A 15,367-nucleotide genomic window follows, 5' to 3' on the forward strand; every position below is an offset into this window, starting at 1 on the left:
CGAACACCACATTTGAGCTGCACAGTGGGACCGAGATTTTGGAAATGGCACGGGTGGGATTGGAGGGAGCCGCGTGATTGGCAGTAGCCTCGGCTGCCCGATTGGCTCCCGTTCAGGCCCTCGACCCAGCGGGGATCCGCCCCAGTGCTTGCGGCCGCCTGCGCTTTCGCTTCGCTCCCCCTCCTCCGCTGGAGCCCCACGTCCCCGCCTCCCCAGGGATGCCCAAGTTGCACTTGCAGAAAGTTTGAGCCTGGCCTGCGCGCGCAGCGCCCCGCTCTTTCTTGACGCACCTCGCGGAGCGCGCGCCGGCACGCGGGCAGAGGGCGCGGGGTGGTGAGGGGCTGACTACCCTCGAGGGGCAGTCCCAGTTTCAAAAACCTCGGCCTCACTTCTCTCTGTGTGCCTTCTGGCACCCAAGTACTTTCTACCTCCACCTCCCTTGGTGGGTGGAAGAGCCCTGAACTGCTGTTTGCGAGAGAAGGGTGAATAGCCCTCCCTACCTGTAGTGGTGATGCTAGAAACTTCTTGTTTGGACACCCAACCTGCCTAGCGCTCACCTAGGGCGCACAGACAGTAGACGGAGTGAAGAAGATAAAATCTATTGGTTTCAAGACAACTTGAGTGATTTGGCTCCGCGAAACACCAGGTGAAGTCAAAATAAGTCTTTCCCCCAAAGGAACCGTTTTACCTCGACTTTCTAGCTCATGGAGAGTCCTTTTCAACATGGTTCAAAGGAGTTGGATGGAAGCGTAATCTCACTACTCATCGGTTCTAGATCTGCCACTTCCAATTAGATCTACAGTAGGGGCGGGGGAGAGGAGATCGGGCAGCGATTCTAACTTTTGCCTTTCGGAGATACAGTGGCAGGGCAGGCGAAACGGCATCTCTTCAGAGAGAAGCCGCTAAATAAGCACCGTCCTTTAAGCAGAATTTCTCTTTCCGGTCCAGATCCCAGTCCACAGTCCACATGTATGCCTCAGTTTCTTTGACTGGTCCACAATTAGAACTGCTCCAATAAAATATTATTTTGAAATCAAGAAATATCTTTGTTTTTATTTACTGATAGAATAATCTTTCACCTTTTTATCGTTTTATAATAAACCAGTCTACCTCTAAGATGTCTTATTTGAAAACCACAAAAACTGACTTTTAAAAAAGCGAATCCCATCCCTTTCCAGAGGTTTGGTATCAAATCGATTTTTTAAAAATAGAAATTCCCTGCATCACTTTTTGGTGGGTGGAGAAATGTGGGACCCTCCCCCCAAATTAAGGATTTTACTGCCCCAAAGTGCCCTTTTCAGATTTTAAAAGAAAGCATTTTTGAAATTTGTGATGTTCCAAAATGCTCAAATATTAAAGTCAGGGTTTTAAAATTTGTATTTTGCTGTCATCCGTAACATTACTTGTAGAAAAAAAAAAGTGATATTATTAGAACGTGATCTTTTTCTTTGGGGATACAATAAAATATGTTTCCAACTTAATTCGTTTGCAGTCCAAGTAAAAGTAGACTGCACAAAGCCGTTATTGGGGAGATGGCCATGGGAAGAAATCAGAAATATTCTCAAGAGTTTATTCGATAGCGCCATTTACATTGGTTTTAACGATGTTTAACAGGGGGCTTCGGTATGAGACTTAGGAATGTCATTTCTTTTATAAAACTGACAAGCAAACAAAGACAATGCTACCATCAAATTTCAAATGGACTTTTTCTTTAAGCTTCAATGAAGTTCAAATATGGAGAATTAAAGGCATGTGTGGAAACACAACGAAAAAATTTTAATAAACAGCAGTAACAAAATCTTCATCTCACTTTGGAAACGACGAGTCCTTTCACAATTTTTATATCAAAGACTTAAAACATTTCAAGCCAACCAGGCAAAGGTTGATCGAGAGCTGTGCCATCTCTATGGATGGTTTATGAAGAAAGCATCATATTTGGAATTATCACTGTCATTGTTTCCTCTCCGAACATTTCCAATGAGTTTCCTTTATTTGAATTTCTTGGCAATAAGCATTAATTCTTGCAGTAATGGCAGCTTTGGGTTCAATCCTGCAGGTTATAAGTAAAAACAAAACAAAACAAAAAGAATGAAGAAAGAAGAAAATAAACACAAGCTAGCCTTTAATATGGACTGTTGAGCATTTTTATTGTGCAATAAAATGGGTACCTCCACCCACTTCAAAATAGCTTTTCCTCAAAATTATAACTGCTTTATTTTATTGAATTGCTGAAATTTAATGGTTTAATGGGTGAAGGCATGAAGGAAAGGCTGTAAAAATGTGAATAATGGTGTAGCAGAGCCGTGCGGAATCTGGAACCCGCCTCCTTGTACAATTCTTGTTAAACACAGCGTGATATGTATCTGTCATCGATTTAATATGTCTTAATTCAAATATAGCTCCCTGATCAATTTCTTTTTATGGAAGCCTTAAAAAAGAAAAGACTTTCTTAGGAAATAATAGAGATTTGGGTAGCGATAGGAAAGAGGGATATTTACAAAGTGAGTTTAATGAATATTTGCAAATTTATGACCAAACCTAGACCCTAAAAAGATAATTGACTCAGGTAAATCGACTTGAGATGCTAATTCTTAAAAGAAAAGACTGGGAGCAAAATTTCAATCAACACCAATAAGGCGCCAATAAACCGCCTGCCAATTAAACCTGAGAATAGGCCTAGCTAGATGGTCATCAGGAAGGCTTGCGGTGGATTTCCGGGATTGCCTTTCTTTATAAAAGAGCTTTTTATTTTGTAGAAGCGCTTTTTGTTATTGTGATGACCCGCCTGACCCCAGGTGCGCTGTTTCTTTTTCAAGCTATTTGGGAGCCAAATCAAACCCCCTTAACATCCCAAGTTTCTGAAGACCCAATAACTCTGTCACACTTCCTAAATAAACACCAACAATTTCCCGGGCGCTGAAGGGAATAATAATACTAGTTTTAAAAGCAGGGTGCTGTGGAAGGCGTTATGCCAATTCTTCTGGGGGTTTGGCCCGCATATTTCGACGGTGGTGCTGGTCCTCAGGGCCAGTCCTCAAACCCATGCCCCTTTCTGCCTTTTGCAGCAGAGGTGCCTGTGTGGAGGCAGCAAAGTGGCAAGCCATGGAAATGTCGTTTCTGGAGTTAGCAAGGGCTCTTGCAGGGCGTCTATTTCCAGATCTCTAGGTTGCACCCCGAACCCCAACCTCCTTCCAACCCCAGACAAAGGAGCGAGTAGGTTGGGGAGGTGAGAGGCCCAGTAAATGGCCAGCTAACTAGAACCCAGGTTAGCTGAGTTAACCGCGCTCAGCGGCCTGGAGGCCACGGGACCCGATCTCTGGGGATGCTCCAGCTGGCGCTTGCGGCTTCCCGCTGCGCGTAGTGGGCAGGGGGGGACTGAGGCTCCACCGCTCCCCGGTGCCCTCTGTATGTCACCGAACACAGCCAAGTTTCCTGCGATGGGTGTGGGCAATTAATAAACTCTAAGGGAAGTGAATTGGACATTTCCTGGCTTTTGAGCCTTTGTTTGATTGTTTCTGCAGGAGGAGGGAGGGGGGATCTCGGGGACGGTGGGGTGGACAAGAAAGGAGCTGGGGGACCCACCGAACCGCCTTTTATTGCCCCTGCAATTGCTTTACGACTCGCTGGTCCCGCTTGGTTTCTGTGAGAGCAGCCTCCCTGCAGAAGGACTGGGTGTCAGCGGGTTTGGAGCATCTAGTGTCATTTGGGCCGCGCCAGGGGCGGGTTCAAGGGCGAATGGGGCACCCAAATTACTAGAGGAATCGAAGGACCTTTGAACCCCAGCCCAAGGGCGCCAATGGGTGCTTAACAGGAGCGGAAGTGGGGGGTTGCTAGCAGACACTGGGAAGGGCCAGATGGTCCACTGAGATCTTTCCTAAAAGCTAGGGCGGGGTGGGCAAAGGCACCGGCACAGCTGCATTTTAGTAGAGCTTCGCCAGGGCGGTAAGTGATGGTGACTTTGGGTTCAAGGGTTTTCCCAAATCAGGTTGGCCAGGCGCTAGGCAGGGAGTTTCAGGGCAGCCTCTCCTGGCCGCCCGCCCCGTCTGCAGGAGGCAGGGACCGGATCCCCCATCCCCACCGTCCGGCCTTGGCAACTCGCAATCTGACTTGCGTGGGGGCTGCGACTGGCCCAAGGCCCTGGGGTGCTCAGAATCGCTCCGCAACTGGCAGCCCTCCCAGGGGCTCTCCGAGGGTTACCGCCTTCCTGAGGTGGCGCTGAGTCCTGAGGCTCCACGGATATGTGTGGAGCTAAGAGTATCCAGAAAGGTGCTTCTAATAGCCCTATCACACTCATGTAGACTTAATGAGGATGAAAAGGCAGAAGACTGGGGCTGTGTGGCCATGACTGATATGTTGGATTCCGTGGAGATTTGTTTTGTCTTGTTGTTTGTACGGTCATGAAGTGGACCTATCCCATGTCCACCTCACCTTTGTGGTTGAAAGCCATTGAAAAACTATCACTCCCTTTACTTCCTTACTACTAAAGAATAAGTTCAATACAATTTGACTGTTATCAAATACTCTCATTTGGTTTGCAGTCATTTCTACCCTCAGAGATGGAGGTTGTTGGAGAAAGACCTTTGACCTACAGTTGACCATTAGGATTGACAATTTCTTGGGAAATGCATTATTGTTCTAAAATATGTTCCAGAAGGTCAAAACAACCACAGAACTCTCTTACATGTTCACAGTTCATATAACCACCCAATATTTATTTGTGTTGGCCCCTCGATGTGCTTCTCCTCCCCTTCATCTCTTATCCTTTAGGATGTTTTTGGATGGGAAATGAAGGAGAAGTAGAGTTTGTGCAGTTAAAAATAAAATCTCAAATTTCTTGGGTAGTTCCTCCCACTGCACACCCCTTCTAATATCTATACTTCAATATTTGAAGAAGCTGTTGAGATAAATCAAATAGTGACACGTTGATGGATTTACTTGTGTAAGCAATATGGTTGACATATGGCATTGTTATTTATGAATGACAGCATAAATTGTATTACAAAGTCTATTGCAATAATACTGCAGTTTATTGGAAAGCTGCTCGCCTGTCATCTGTATTCAATCTCTCTGGATATAGTTCGCCTGGGAGCCCAAAGGATAGGTCTTCAGAATAATTAAACACATTCACTAAGCTAATGCCTCCTATTTTTTGTTGTTTGGTTTTGTTTGTTTTTCAGCAGTAGAATCACTCCCATCAGGAAAGAGAAGACAAGTAAGGACAATTAATTCTCTTCCTTTTGGAAAACCACAACCACTGACTATCACCATTGCAGGGGTAAAGGCCAGGGTGGTTGATGGCTTCTATTTTTTCTGAGTCCCTTTTGACAAATACACAAATATTTACATCCCTATCACTAAACTGCTGGTGAGCACATATTTTATATGGAGACTTTTTATAAGCCCAGTTACAGAACAGTAAATTTTAACTGTAGGAAGAAAAGACATTCTTTCAGCAAACTAGAGAGGGCCTTATCCTATCACAACCTCATTCAGCACCCCCACTTCTTAAAAATGGTATTTAAAAGTTACAACATTGGCTGAGATTTTCACAATTTCCCCTTCTTTTACATTACACTTCTCTAAAGCACTAACAAAGAACTTTTGTTCTAGGTGGGTTTTATAGGGGGGGCTCCCGCACCACACATGTGGTCCTTCATGGGTCAGGGGTCACCCAGCCCAGGAGTGGCTGAGAAGGCGGAATCAAAGGTGCCCTGCAACTTAATATCCTGTTGATGATCTTGTTGAATTTATGAGTCTGTGATACAGATGATGGTGCTGGAATCCTATGAAATCCACCCCCCCCCCCGCTTTTTTTTTTTTTTTTTTGGTCACTTGTTTCTCTCATTTCTTCTTTCAACTCTTTCCCACTACCCGTTTCCACCTTCTTCCTTAAGAAGAAAAGTAAAAGTTTGAGTGGTGTGGCAACCGAGAGCTTCTGCTTTTCAATGTAAAGGTCAATTCTGTTTGCTTGTTCTTTGACTTCTCCTGTCCAGCAATGTATACCTATTTGTGTGTGAGGGTATAGTGTGTGCATACACGCTATATTTCTGCATAGGTACACAAAACACACCCCATACCACAAAAGAACTCAGTCAACACTGTTCACAGAGGCCCACAAACCGCAACGAGGTGTTTTGGTTGATGGGCGCTCGGTATTTGGCGGGATTTTCTGATTTTTGAAGACAACCCCAATTCTCCATCGCGCTGCCATTCCCTCTACTTGCCGAGAAATGAACACCGGCCCCCGCGGCCTGGAGCCGGATCCGCTCAAGCCCCGGCCTGCCGCCCAGCTGCACGCAGCCTCCGTAAGATTTCGGAAGCATAGTTTTGGGAAACTTACAAAGAGGGGACTTGTTTGCCGGATGGAGACAGTTGTGGGTACCGCGGGCCTGACACTGCCACAGACGGGCCCTTCCAGAAACCTGTTGAAAAACTGAATTCACTCACACTGTGCATAACGCCGCTTGGCCGCTTTTTTCCTTCAGCCAAGGAACCCGAGTCCACTTTTGAGGCAGTAACTCTGAAAGCCTTTGCATGCTTTTTTTTTCCCCCTTGCTCTCTCTAGCTCTCTCTTCACTTTCCTTCCTTAAAAAAAATAAATAAATAAATAAAGTGTCATGAAGTAAAGGGGTTTTGCGGTTTGTAGAGAAATAAAGCACTTCTGAGAAGGGACGGCGACGTGACTTTGAACTTGGCTCAGCTCTTCTGTGCCCTGCAGAGAGAGGAGAACTAGAGCCGGGAAAGAATAGCCAGGAGGGCCCAACCCGCAGGGTCTCCGGCGGGAATTAAGGCGTCCGCCCCACCGCCCGGCCGCGCGCGGCCCCTGGAATCCGGCGCGAGCGAGCGCCCAGCCGCGCGATCCCCAAACGCGGGAGCAGCAAAGGCGAAATCAAAGCGAAAGAGAGAATGGGTCAAAGAGGAGAGGGAGGGAGGACTGGGGAGGGGGTAAGACAGTAGGAAAGGAGGAAGACTTGGAAGTCTGATGGCCTGAAAGAAGGAAGGGAAAGTGAGGTCTCTGCATGTGCAGGTCTGCTATTCTCATAACCAATCTCCAAGAAAACATTTTCCTTCGGAAATACTTTTGGAGTAAGCCTTTCCAAATACTCTCCTCTCGCGCTCGCCTCCCATCCCCATAAAAATTGATGAATAAAGCAAACAAGTGTGCAGTACAAAAATTGCACTAGGCAATTTTTAATGGATTCAACGTAGCAGGGCAGTCTTTCTGCCAAAGATGTTCTCTTTTCTCTCTGCGTCTATGTCTCAGGTCCCTTTAGGTCTAGGGGGCCAGTTTGGCTAGTGCCCTCCGCCCCCTTTTATGCACAGAGAGAGGGGTGTGGAAATGGGAACATTTCCTCCTTTCAGGGAAGGTGAGAATCTCCACTTTCCAGGCAAACTGCCTTGCTTTCAGACAGGATGCCACAGCCTCACTCCTTCTTGCACCCCCACCCCACCCCCAGGACAGGGAAGAGTGGGACGGAGGGAGGGCACAGGGCCCCTTATGCAAGGGGCTGCGGCCAGCGCCAACCTGCAGAGACTCGCTTAAGCCGGGAGAGGCTGCCTGAGCCGGCGCAAGAGAGCCCGGGTTCTGCCAGCCATAGTGAGCTAGAGGATTCTTCCCGCGTTTTTGTTGATTTCATTTCAGAACATAATTCTGAAAATTGATTATTTTTCTCTTCATTTAATTTTATTTCAACTCCTAGAGATTTATAAATAAAAGCAGTTCTCCAGGCCAGCCAGGAGAACACGCCCGAGGCGCTGGCCTCAGGCTGTCCCTTCACACCTCTGCGCCTCTGGGCCCTCCGTTCCCTTTCTGGTTACCTCGGGAGCGCGAGATTTGGGCGGCGGGACAGGAAATGTCCGCAGCGGTCAGCCTGGGGCCGCGGGGCTGGCCAGGCGCGGCGCCGGGAGCGGCCTCGCCGCTGGGCCACCGCCCGGGTGGCACTCCCTGCTCCTGGAGAAGGAGTGGATATATATGCTTTCTAGAAGGTTTAAGCCCTGCCGTGTCTGACGGCTTCTTCTCCCGAGACCCTGAGCCTGACCCGCAGCCAAACTCCGGCTTCATGAAGCCTCGCTTGGTCTCGGGCGTTCCCACACTTCTCAGCCCAAGGATGCGCGGCCCCGCTTCTGGGCATTTACGCTGAGGGTGACACTGTCTTTAAACGACTTCCAAACAACCCCTTCCACATAGGGGCCGCTGCCCAGTGTTTACTGCTGTAATCGGAGCAGGACGCAAGCGGCGGGTGGGAGCTCAGCGCGCCGAGGGGCGGACGGGGACGCCGCGGGGGGCGGGGAAGGCGGTATCTGGGTGGGCGTCCGGAGGGTGGGAAGAAGGGGCATGCCTTGCTTTCTCTGTGCCCACGGTCCTGCACCTGTGGTTTCAATGCCATAGAGCAAGTTTACAAAGGCGGGGTAAGAGTAGGGAGCGTGCCAAGCGGGCAGCAGACCAGCCCCCCGCCGCTCCTTGTGGCGCGCTCCCGGCGAGGCCCAGGGCCTGAAATGTCCCCGCGCGCAGAGCCTCCTGCCGGGCGACCCAGCTGTTAGCCACGTCTCGAGCGGCCAGGAGTGCTCGGGCCAGGCTTCCCCGGGGTTTTCGGTGTCCGCTGGGAGCTGCTCGGATCCCGGGGAAGTCGGTGGCCTACGCAGAAAGATTGGAGCGCTGGGCTGCGTCCCATTCCTGACCCGGCTGAGGGCGCCTTGACCCCGCGGCCCGGGCCCGCGTCCGAGCCACGCTGGATGCCCGGCTCCCGGTAGCGCCGCGGTCGGCCGGGACTAGAAGCCGCGGCGCCGAGGTCTCGGGAGAAGCGCGGCAGGATGGCAGGCCGGACCCGCGGGCACGTTCGGCGGCTGCCTGAGCCGGGAGCAGCTCAGGGAGCGCGGGGACGGAGGGGCGGGCCCGGCCGCGGGGCGGGGGCGCGGGATTGACTAGGCCGCGGCGACCAATAGCGGCGCCGGGAGGGCAAGCGGGGCGGGAGCCGCCGTTAAAGGGGCGGTTTGACCGGGGGGCCCGGCCTCGAGCTGGAGGGAGGGAGGGAGGCCGGGGCGGGAGACTAGGGGGTGAGGGGGGAGGGGAGAGGAAAAGGAGGAGACAAAAAATAAAAAATAAAAGGCTGCTGCTGCTGCGGTGTTGGCGGCGCCCATCGAAATCAGCAGAGGCGGTGGCGAACGCAGCCCACCGCAGCCGAGACCTGGGAGCCCGCCTGGGCCTCACACTCGCTCGGGCCGCGGACTGCGCTGGGTCCACGCGGCGCGGCCACTAGTTCCGGGCCCAGCGCCCAGGCCCGACCGGCGGGAGGGAGGACGCGAGCGAGAGATCACTTTTTTATTGTTGTTATTGTTTTTCAGCCCAGCCTCCCCCTCCTCCCCTCCCCCTGCTCGCCTTCTCCCCTCCCACATCCCCCTCCCCACTACTCCCCCGCCTCCTCCTCCGGCACAACTTAAAGAAAGGGGGAGCGGCGCGGCTGCTGCCTTCATCTGGGGAAATTCGTGGCCACTGCAAGTTTACTACGCGAGGCGCAGCCAATGCCAAGCGCCGAGGCCGAGGAGGGCTAAACACTGCGGCCGCGGCTCCGAACAATACCCGCGGCGCGCGGGGCGGCGCGAGTAGGGCCGCGGGGGAGGGAACTGTCGCCGCAGCGCGCCGCGGAGAGGACGCCTGGACTCCGCCTGCCGCCCCGGCGCCCCCGCCGCGGTCAGGTGGAGCCGCTGGTGCGCTGGCCCCGGGTGCCGAGCGCGGAGCTCGCCTCGGTCCTCTCCTCGCCCGTCTGCCTGGCGTGCGCACGGCCGCCGCGCTCGGGCACCGTGGCCCCGCCGCGGTTGTGACTGCATTCTACCGGCGCTGCTCGGCGCGGCCGGGCTCCGGGTCCGCTGGGCGTGCGAGCGAGTGAGTGTGTGCGTGCGCGCGCGGGTGCGCGCAGGGGTGGGGGCCGCGGCGCGGCGCTCGCCCCCCGGTAGCCCCCCTCTCCTCTCGGCTCCCCACACCTCCCTCCGGCTCCCTCCTCCCGCCCGCCCTCCCCTGCCCTGCCCGCCCGCCCCCGCCGCAGCTCCTTTAATACACTTTGGTTCTCCGCCTGGCTTTGGACTCTTCTCCTCCACCTCCTCCTCCTCCTCCTCCCGCGCCTCCACCGCCGCCGCCTCCTCCTCCTCTTCCTCTCCGCGCCTTCGCTACGCGCCCGGCCGCCCGAGGCAGATCCAGGCGGCGGCGGAGGCGGCGGGCGCAGGAGAGCGGCTCCCAGGGCTGAAGCGGCCGCCACCACCGCCGCCTGCGCCTGAAGCCCGGTGGCCGCCGAAGCACCGCGCGGATCGGGAGCGGGAGTCGAGGCGGCGCGGAGGCGCAGGGCTCGCAGGGGCGGGCGGGCGCGCTGGCCATGCTCCTGGACGCGGGTCCGCAGTTCCCGGCCATCGGGGTGGGCAGCTTCGCGCGCCACCACCACCACTCCGCCGCGGCGGCGGCGGCTGCTGCCGCCGAGATGCAGGACCGTGAACTGAGCCTGGCGGCGGCGCAGAACGGCTTCGTTGACTCCGCCGCCGCGCACATGGGAGCCTTCAAGCTCAACCCGGGCGCGCACGAGCTGTCCCCGGGCCAGAGCTCGGCGTTCACGTCGCAGGGCCCCGGCGCCTACCCCGGCTCCGCTGCGGCTGCCGCTGCGGCCGCAGCGCTCGGGCCCCACGCCGCGCACGTTGGCTCCTATTCCGGGCCGCCCTTCAACTCCACCCGGGACTTCCTGTTCCGCAGCCGCGGCTTCGGGGACTCGGCGCCGGGCGGCGGGCAGCACGGGCTGTTCGGGCCGGGCGCGGGCGGCCTGCACCATGCGCACTCGGACGCGCAGGGCCACCTCCTCTTCCCGGGCCTGCCAGAGCAGCACGGGCCGCACGGCTCGCAGAATGTGCTCAACGGGCAGATGCGCCTCGGGCTGCCGGGCGAGGTGTTCGGGCGCTCGGAGCAATACCGCCAGGTGGCCAGCCCGCGGACCGACCCCTACTCGGCGGCGCAACTCCACAACCAGTACGGCCCCATGAATATGAACATGGGTATGAACATGGCAGCAGCCGCGGCCCACCACCACCACCACCACCACCACCACCCCGGTGCCTTTTTCCGCTACATGCGGCAGCAGTGCATCAAGCAGGAGCTCATCTGCAAGTGGATCGACCCCGAGCAGCTGAGCAATCCCAAGAAGAGCTGCAACAAAACTTTCAGCACCATGCACGAGCTGGTGACACACGTCTCCGTGGAGCACGTCGGCGGCCCTGAGCAGAGCAACCACGTCTGCTTCTGGGAGGAGTGTCCGCGCGAGGGCAAGCCCTTCAAGGCCAAATACAAACTGGTCAACCACATCCGCGTGCACACAGGCGAGAAACCCTTCCCCTGCCCCTTCCCGGGCTGTGGCAAGGTCTTCGCGCGCTCCGAGAACCTCAAGATCCACAAAAGGACCCACACAGGTAACCGCGGGCTGGGACAGGAACCAGGCGCGGAGGGGAGACACGCACAGGCTGAGACTCAGGCTGTGGGTGCCGACTCTGGGCGCAGACCGCCAGCCGGGGACCTGGGATGGGAGGTGTTTTTGCGTGTACGAGAGAGCCAGCAGCTTGTTTCTGTTGGTGGATGACAGAATATTATTGGGCTGGGTTTTTCCATGTGCGGAAATCGAGTTTTAAATGATCAGCCTCACATCAAATGTATGCTTGGGTCATGCAATTGCTTCGTTTGCTCAGCCCCGGTTAATAATTTCCGTTCTAAGTAGAAAGCACAAAATAAAACTGCTCTCTAATTCGGTGCCCGGGAAGCGAGCCTAGAGAGGATTTTGCCAGCTTGTCTGAATGTGCTTTTCTGCTCGGAGTGTATGTCTGTTTGAGTGGTTTGTGTGTTTTCCCACTTCTTTTATTCGGGATCCAAACGCCCTTCCCGGGACTGTTTCCCATTAAATGAGTCTGGTGTGAGCCGAAGCTGTAATGCGTTTCTCATTTTTAAAGTGTTTTTAAAGCCCGTCTCGGGGTGGGTCGCGGGGGCTTTACTGTGGTTTCGCAGCAGTTTGTGAAATTCTCTAATGGGCACCAGAGTTTGCGATTCCCAACTTGGACCCAGGTCAGCTAGAGCCCCAGGTCAGCTAGAGCCCCAGGCAGCGCGGCCCCGCGGGGGGATCGCGTGAGAAGGGAGAGCCGCAAAAGAACGCGCCTCCCGCCTCATAGATTATTCATCTATGACCAGGTCTCAGCCAAAATCGTGCCAGACGATTTCCTAAAAGAAAGCCAAATGTTTTAGCAACTTCCCCCGTCAATATTTACTCCGAAGTGGGGATGCGCCAGCGGCCTATTGTTCTCTTCCGGGAAGGGAGGGAGCCGAGGTGCGAGACAAGCTTTTAACAAGGTTTAAAATTTGAGAAATTTATTTGCATGAAATGCTCGCTTTCGAGTCCTGTGTCTGAGCGGATGTCTTTAAGAAACAATTTAGGTGCTAATGGAATTTAACGTTAAACGGTCCCCTTTCCAAGTGGAACGACGTTTGAGTTCTCGCACCTCTAAATGACTCCAAGCATTTGGAATTCTGGCAACAGGATGCAGAGACCGCCAGAAAATTAAACGGGGAGGTTTTGAAAGGCTTTGCTGACTCCCCCAACCCTCGCCCACCAGCTTGTGTCTCTCCGCAGTCACTAGATGCTGCCTTATCTCTGATATTTACCTTTTCTTCAACTTATTTTTTAAAGACAGGAGATGAGATTAGAATTGTGATTAATTCAATTTGCAGAATTTTGGATGAAAAATACTGGCTCAGTCACTCTCCACAGCCTGGCCCCCAAACAACACGTAGCAACTCCAAATGTAATTGCTTACTGGCCCTGGCGAGAAACCGACAGCAGCCCAGCAGCCTGTGTGATTTTGATAATGCCCCAAATATTTTGTCATAATAACAGCTTCTCCGTGGCGAGAGCAACTTGTTAGAAGCTGCAAATCCAAGAAGCCCTCTAGAAAGGCAGGCAGGGCCAGGAGCTACCCCACATTCCTGAGAAATTTGAGGAGATGGACGTCAGCCTGGAAGAAAGTAAAATATGAAATAAATGAGCAGGACTGTCGGGCGGGAAGGGGGTTAATTTGATCTTAGTTCTGCCGCAGAGGGGATTGGACTGGTTTAAGGGACCCAGCCCCCTCAGGCCCTTCTCCCTCGCCGCGGCCCAACCCCCTCGCAGCCTGAGTGGGGGCTCTGCAGCCTCTGGATGTCTGCAGCCAGCGCCGGTGTTTGCCGTCCACAGGGGAGAAGCCGTTCCAGTGTGAGTTTGAGGGCTGCGACCGGCGCTTCGCCAACAGCAGCGACAGGAAGAAGCACATGCACGTCCACACCTCCGATAAGCCCTATCTCTGCAAGATGTGCGACAAGTCCTACACGCACCCCAGCTCGCTGCGGAAGCACATGAAGGTACCACCGCGGCGGCCGGGAGGAGGGCGAGGCAGGCCGAGGCGCCGGTGCAGCACTGGCCCGGACCACCTCAGCCGGCCTGGGAGGGTCCCCAGGGGCCAGGGCGGCGGGGGGAACATTTCTGGGGGTGCTCTCCCCCAGGGGCCCGGCCCCACAGCAGCTGCACTCACACCCAGTCCCCTCTGGTCCCCCCTCCCGGCTTTTGTCTTGCAGGTCCATGAGTCCTCCCCGCAGGGCTCTGAATCCTCCCCGGCCGCCAGCTCCGGCTATGAGTCGTCCACGCCCCCGGGGCTGGTGTCCCCCAGCGCCGAGCCCCAGAGCAGCTCCAACCTGTCGCCAGCGGCGGCGGCAGCAGCGGCGGCGGCTGCGGCGGCGGCGGCCGCGGTGTCCGCGGTGCACCGGGGTGGAGGCTCGGGCAGTGGCGGCGCGGGAGGCGGCTCAGGCGGCGGCAGTGGCGGGGGCGGCGGCGGGGCGGGCGGCGGGGGCGGCGGCAGCTCTGGCGGGGGCAGCGGGACAGCCGGGGGCCACAGCGGCCTCTCCTCCAACTTCAATGAATGGTACGTGTGACGGGTCGGGGCCTCTCCCTCTCCCTGTCCCCACCCCAGCGCAGCAGCCCTCCCCGCAGCTAGCAGCGAGGGCACCTTGTGATCATGTTGTTAAAATTATGAATCTGATTTTTATGATGATGAAAATTTTACCAGCAGAAGGATTTTTAAAAGTTTTTTTTTTTTTTTTTTAATAATAATCTAGGCATGAAGAACAAAAATATCCCTTCCGGAGTGTTTGAAGCTGAAAATATAAAACAAATAAAAAATAAAAAAATAAAAACCCACAAAAATGTTGAACCAAACCTCCCTGCTAATCTCCATGCCCACGTTCTTTCCCACCCTGTTCCCAGTCTTCTGACAAACTGTGTACATAGCGGACTCCTCCTTTCTCCTCCGAGGTGGTTTTAATGGCTTTTTGGTGTATAGAAGTTTGTCCATTTGTAAAACTCCGGATTGCGTTCCTCCCCGCCTTCTTCCCCTTCCCTTCCCTTCCCTAAAGTGATGGGCTTTCTCTTTTCTCCTTTTTTAGTTTACCCGGTTTCTTTTTAAGTAATGTGGAAGAAAATGGTTTATTTTGTATTGTGGTATTGAATATTGTGTTCCTTTTTATGAGGCAACCTGATTGTAAACTTCATGTAACTATAGACTGGAAAAAATGAGCCGTGCCAAAGTCTCCCTTCTGTTTCTTCAGCACATTGACCCATAGCACACACATACACACCACCACCAACAACGCTTGTGAATGTATTTTTCTGTTAGCTGGGTTTACATGTGATGTTTTAGTGCTTTTGCAAGTTCAATTTGTTAGTTCCTGTATGAAAGATTGTGGGGGAAAAATAAACGTCGTGCCGTTAGCTTTTTCCGTAATAACACCCTTCCTTCTGTAAATACCCGTTACCATATTTATCCATTTGTAATTAAATTATGGTATTAACTTGCTACAGAGGAAACAATATTTATAAAGAATGTTTCTTAACTATAAATATGTACAATTGTGGGCATAAACTGTTTCAGATTTTTTTATTTGAAGGTTTTAAGTGGTTTGATCATTTCTTGTGCTGTTTTGAGAGTAATGCATACAGAAATATAATAAAATGTGTTGAAACTGCATGAACATACTATTTTTTCTAGCAAAGTTATTAAAGAAAATGGGGAAAGAGGCAGCTGAGGATTGACCTGGGTACGCCTCAGCGAGCCTGAGTGGGCGGGAGGCACACGCGTTCTGGGGAGGAAGGTGTGTGTCTGCATAGAAACCAAGCCAAAGTGCCCGTTTGGCAGAAGGTCTCAAAATTATTTTCTTCGTCCTTTGTTTAATAGCTGAGAGTGAATTAAATTTTTGGAAAGCCCCTGTGAGGAATGGCGGCAGGAACCTTCAGAGCTTCTAATGGCTCCATTATCTGGGGGAATGCCT

At 53.4% G+C, this 15,367-nt stretch overlaps 1 protein-coding gene across 3 annotated transcripts; it reads left to right on the forward strand.

Moving 5' to 3' along the window:
• The first annotated feature begins 10,074 nt into the window (after positions 1-10,074).
• On the forward strand, positions 10,075-15,066 carry ZIC2 (Zic family member 2). 3 transcript variants are annotated; one of them, XM_063651074.1, is made up of 4 exons: positions 10,096-11,439; positions 13,245-13,408; positions 13,622-13,965; positions 14,159-15,041. In XM_063651074.1, the coding sequence occupies exons 1-4, from the start codon at positions 10,365-10,367 to the stop codon at positions 14,193-14,195; spliced, it is 1,620 nt and encodes a 539-aa protein (XP_063507144.1). In that variant the 5' UTR covers positions 10,096-10,364; the 3' UTR covers positions 14,196-15,041. The 3 variants fall into 3 exon arrangements, with proteins under 3 accessions (XP_054303142.2, XP_063507144.1, XP_063507145.1); XM_054447167.2 differs by having other exon boundaries at positions 10,075-11,439; positions 13,622-15,066; XM_063651075.1 differs by lacking the exon at positions 14,159-15,041 and having other exon boundaries at positions 10,098-11,439; positions 13,585-13,762.
• Positions 15,067-15,367: the final 301 nt, after the last annotated feature.

Source organism: Pongo pygmaeus, chromosome 14, assembly GCF_028885625.2.
Source record: "Pongo pygmaeus isolate AG05252 chromosome 14, NHGRI_mPonPyg2-v2.0_pri, whole genome shotgun sequence".
In the NCBI taxonomy this organism is placed as follows: domain Eukaryota; kingdom Metazoa; phylum Chordata; class Mammalia; order Primates; family Hominidae; genus Pongo; species Pongo pygmaeus.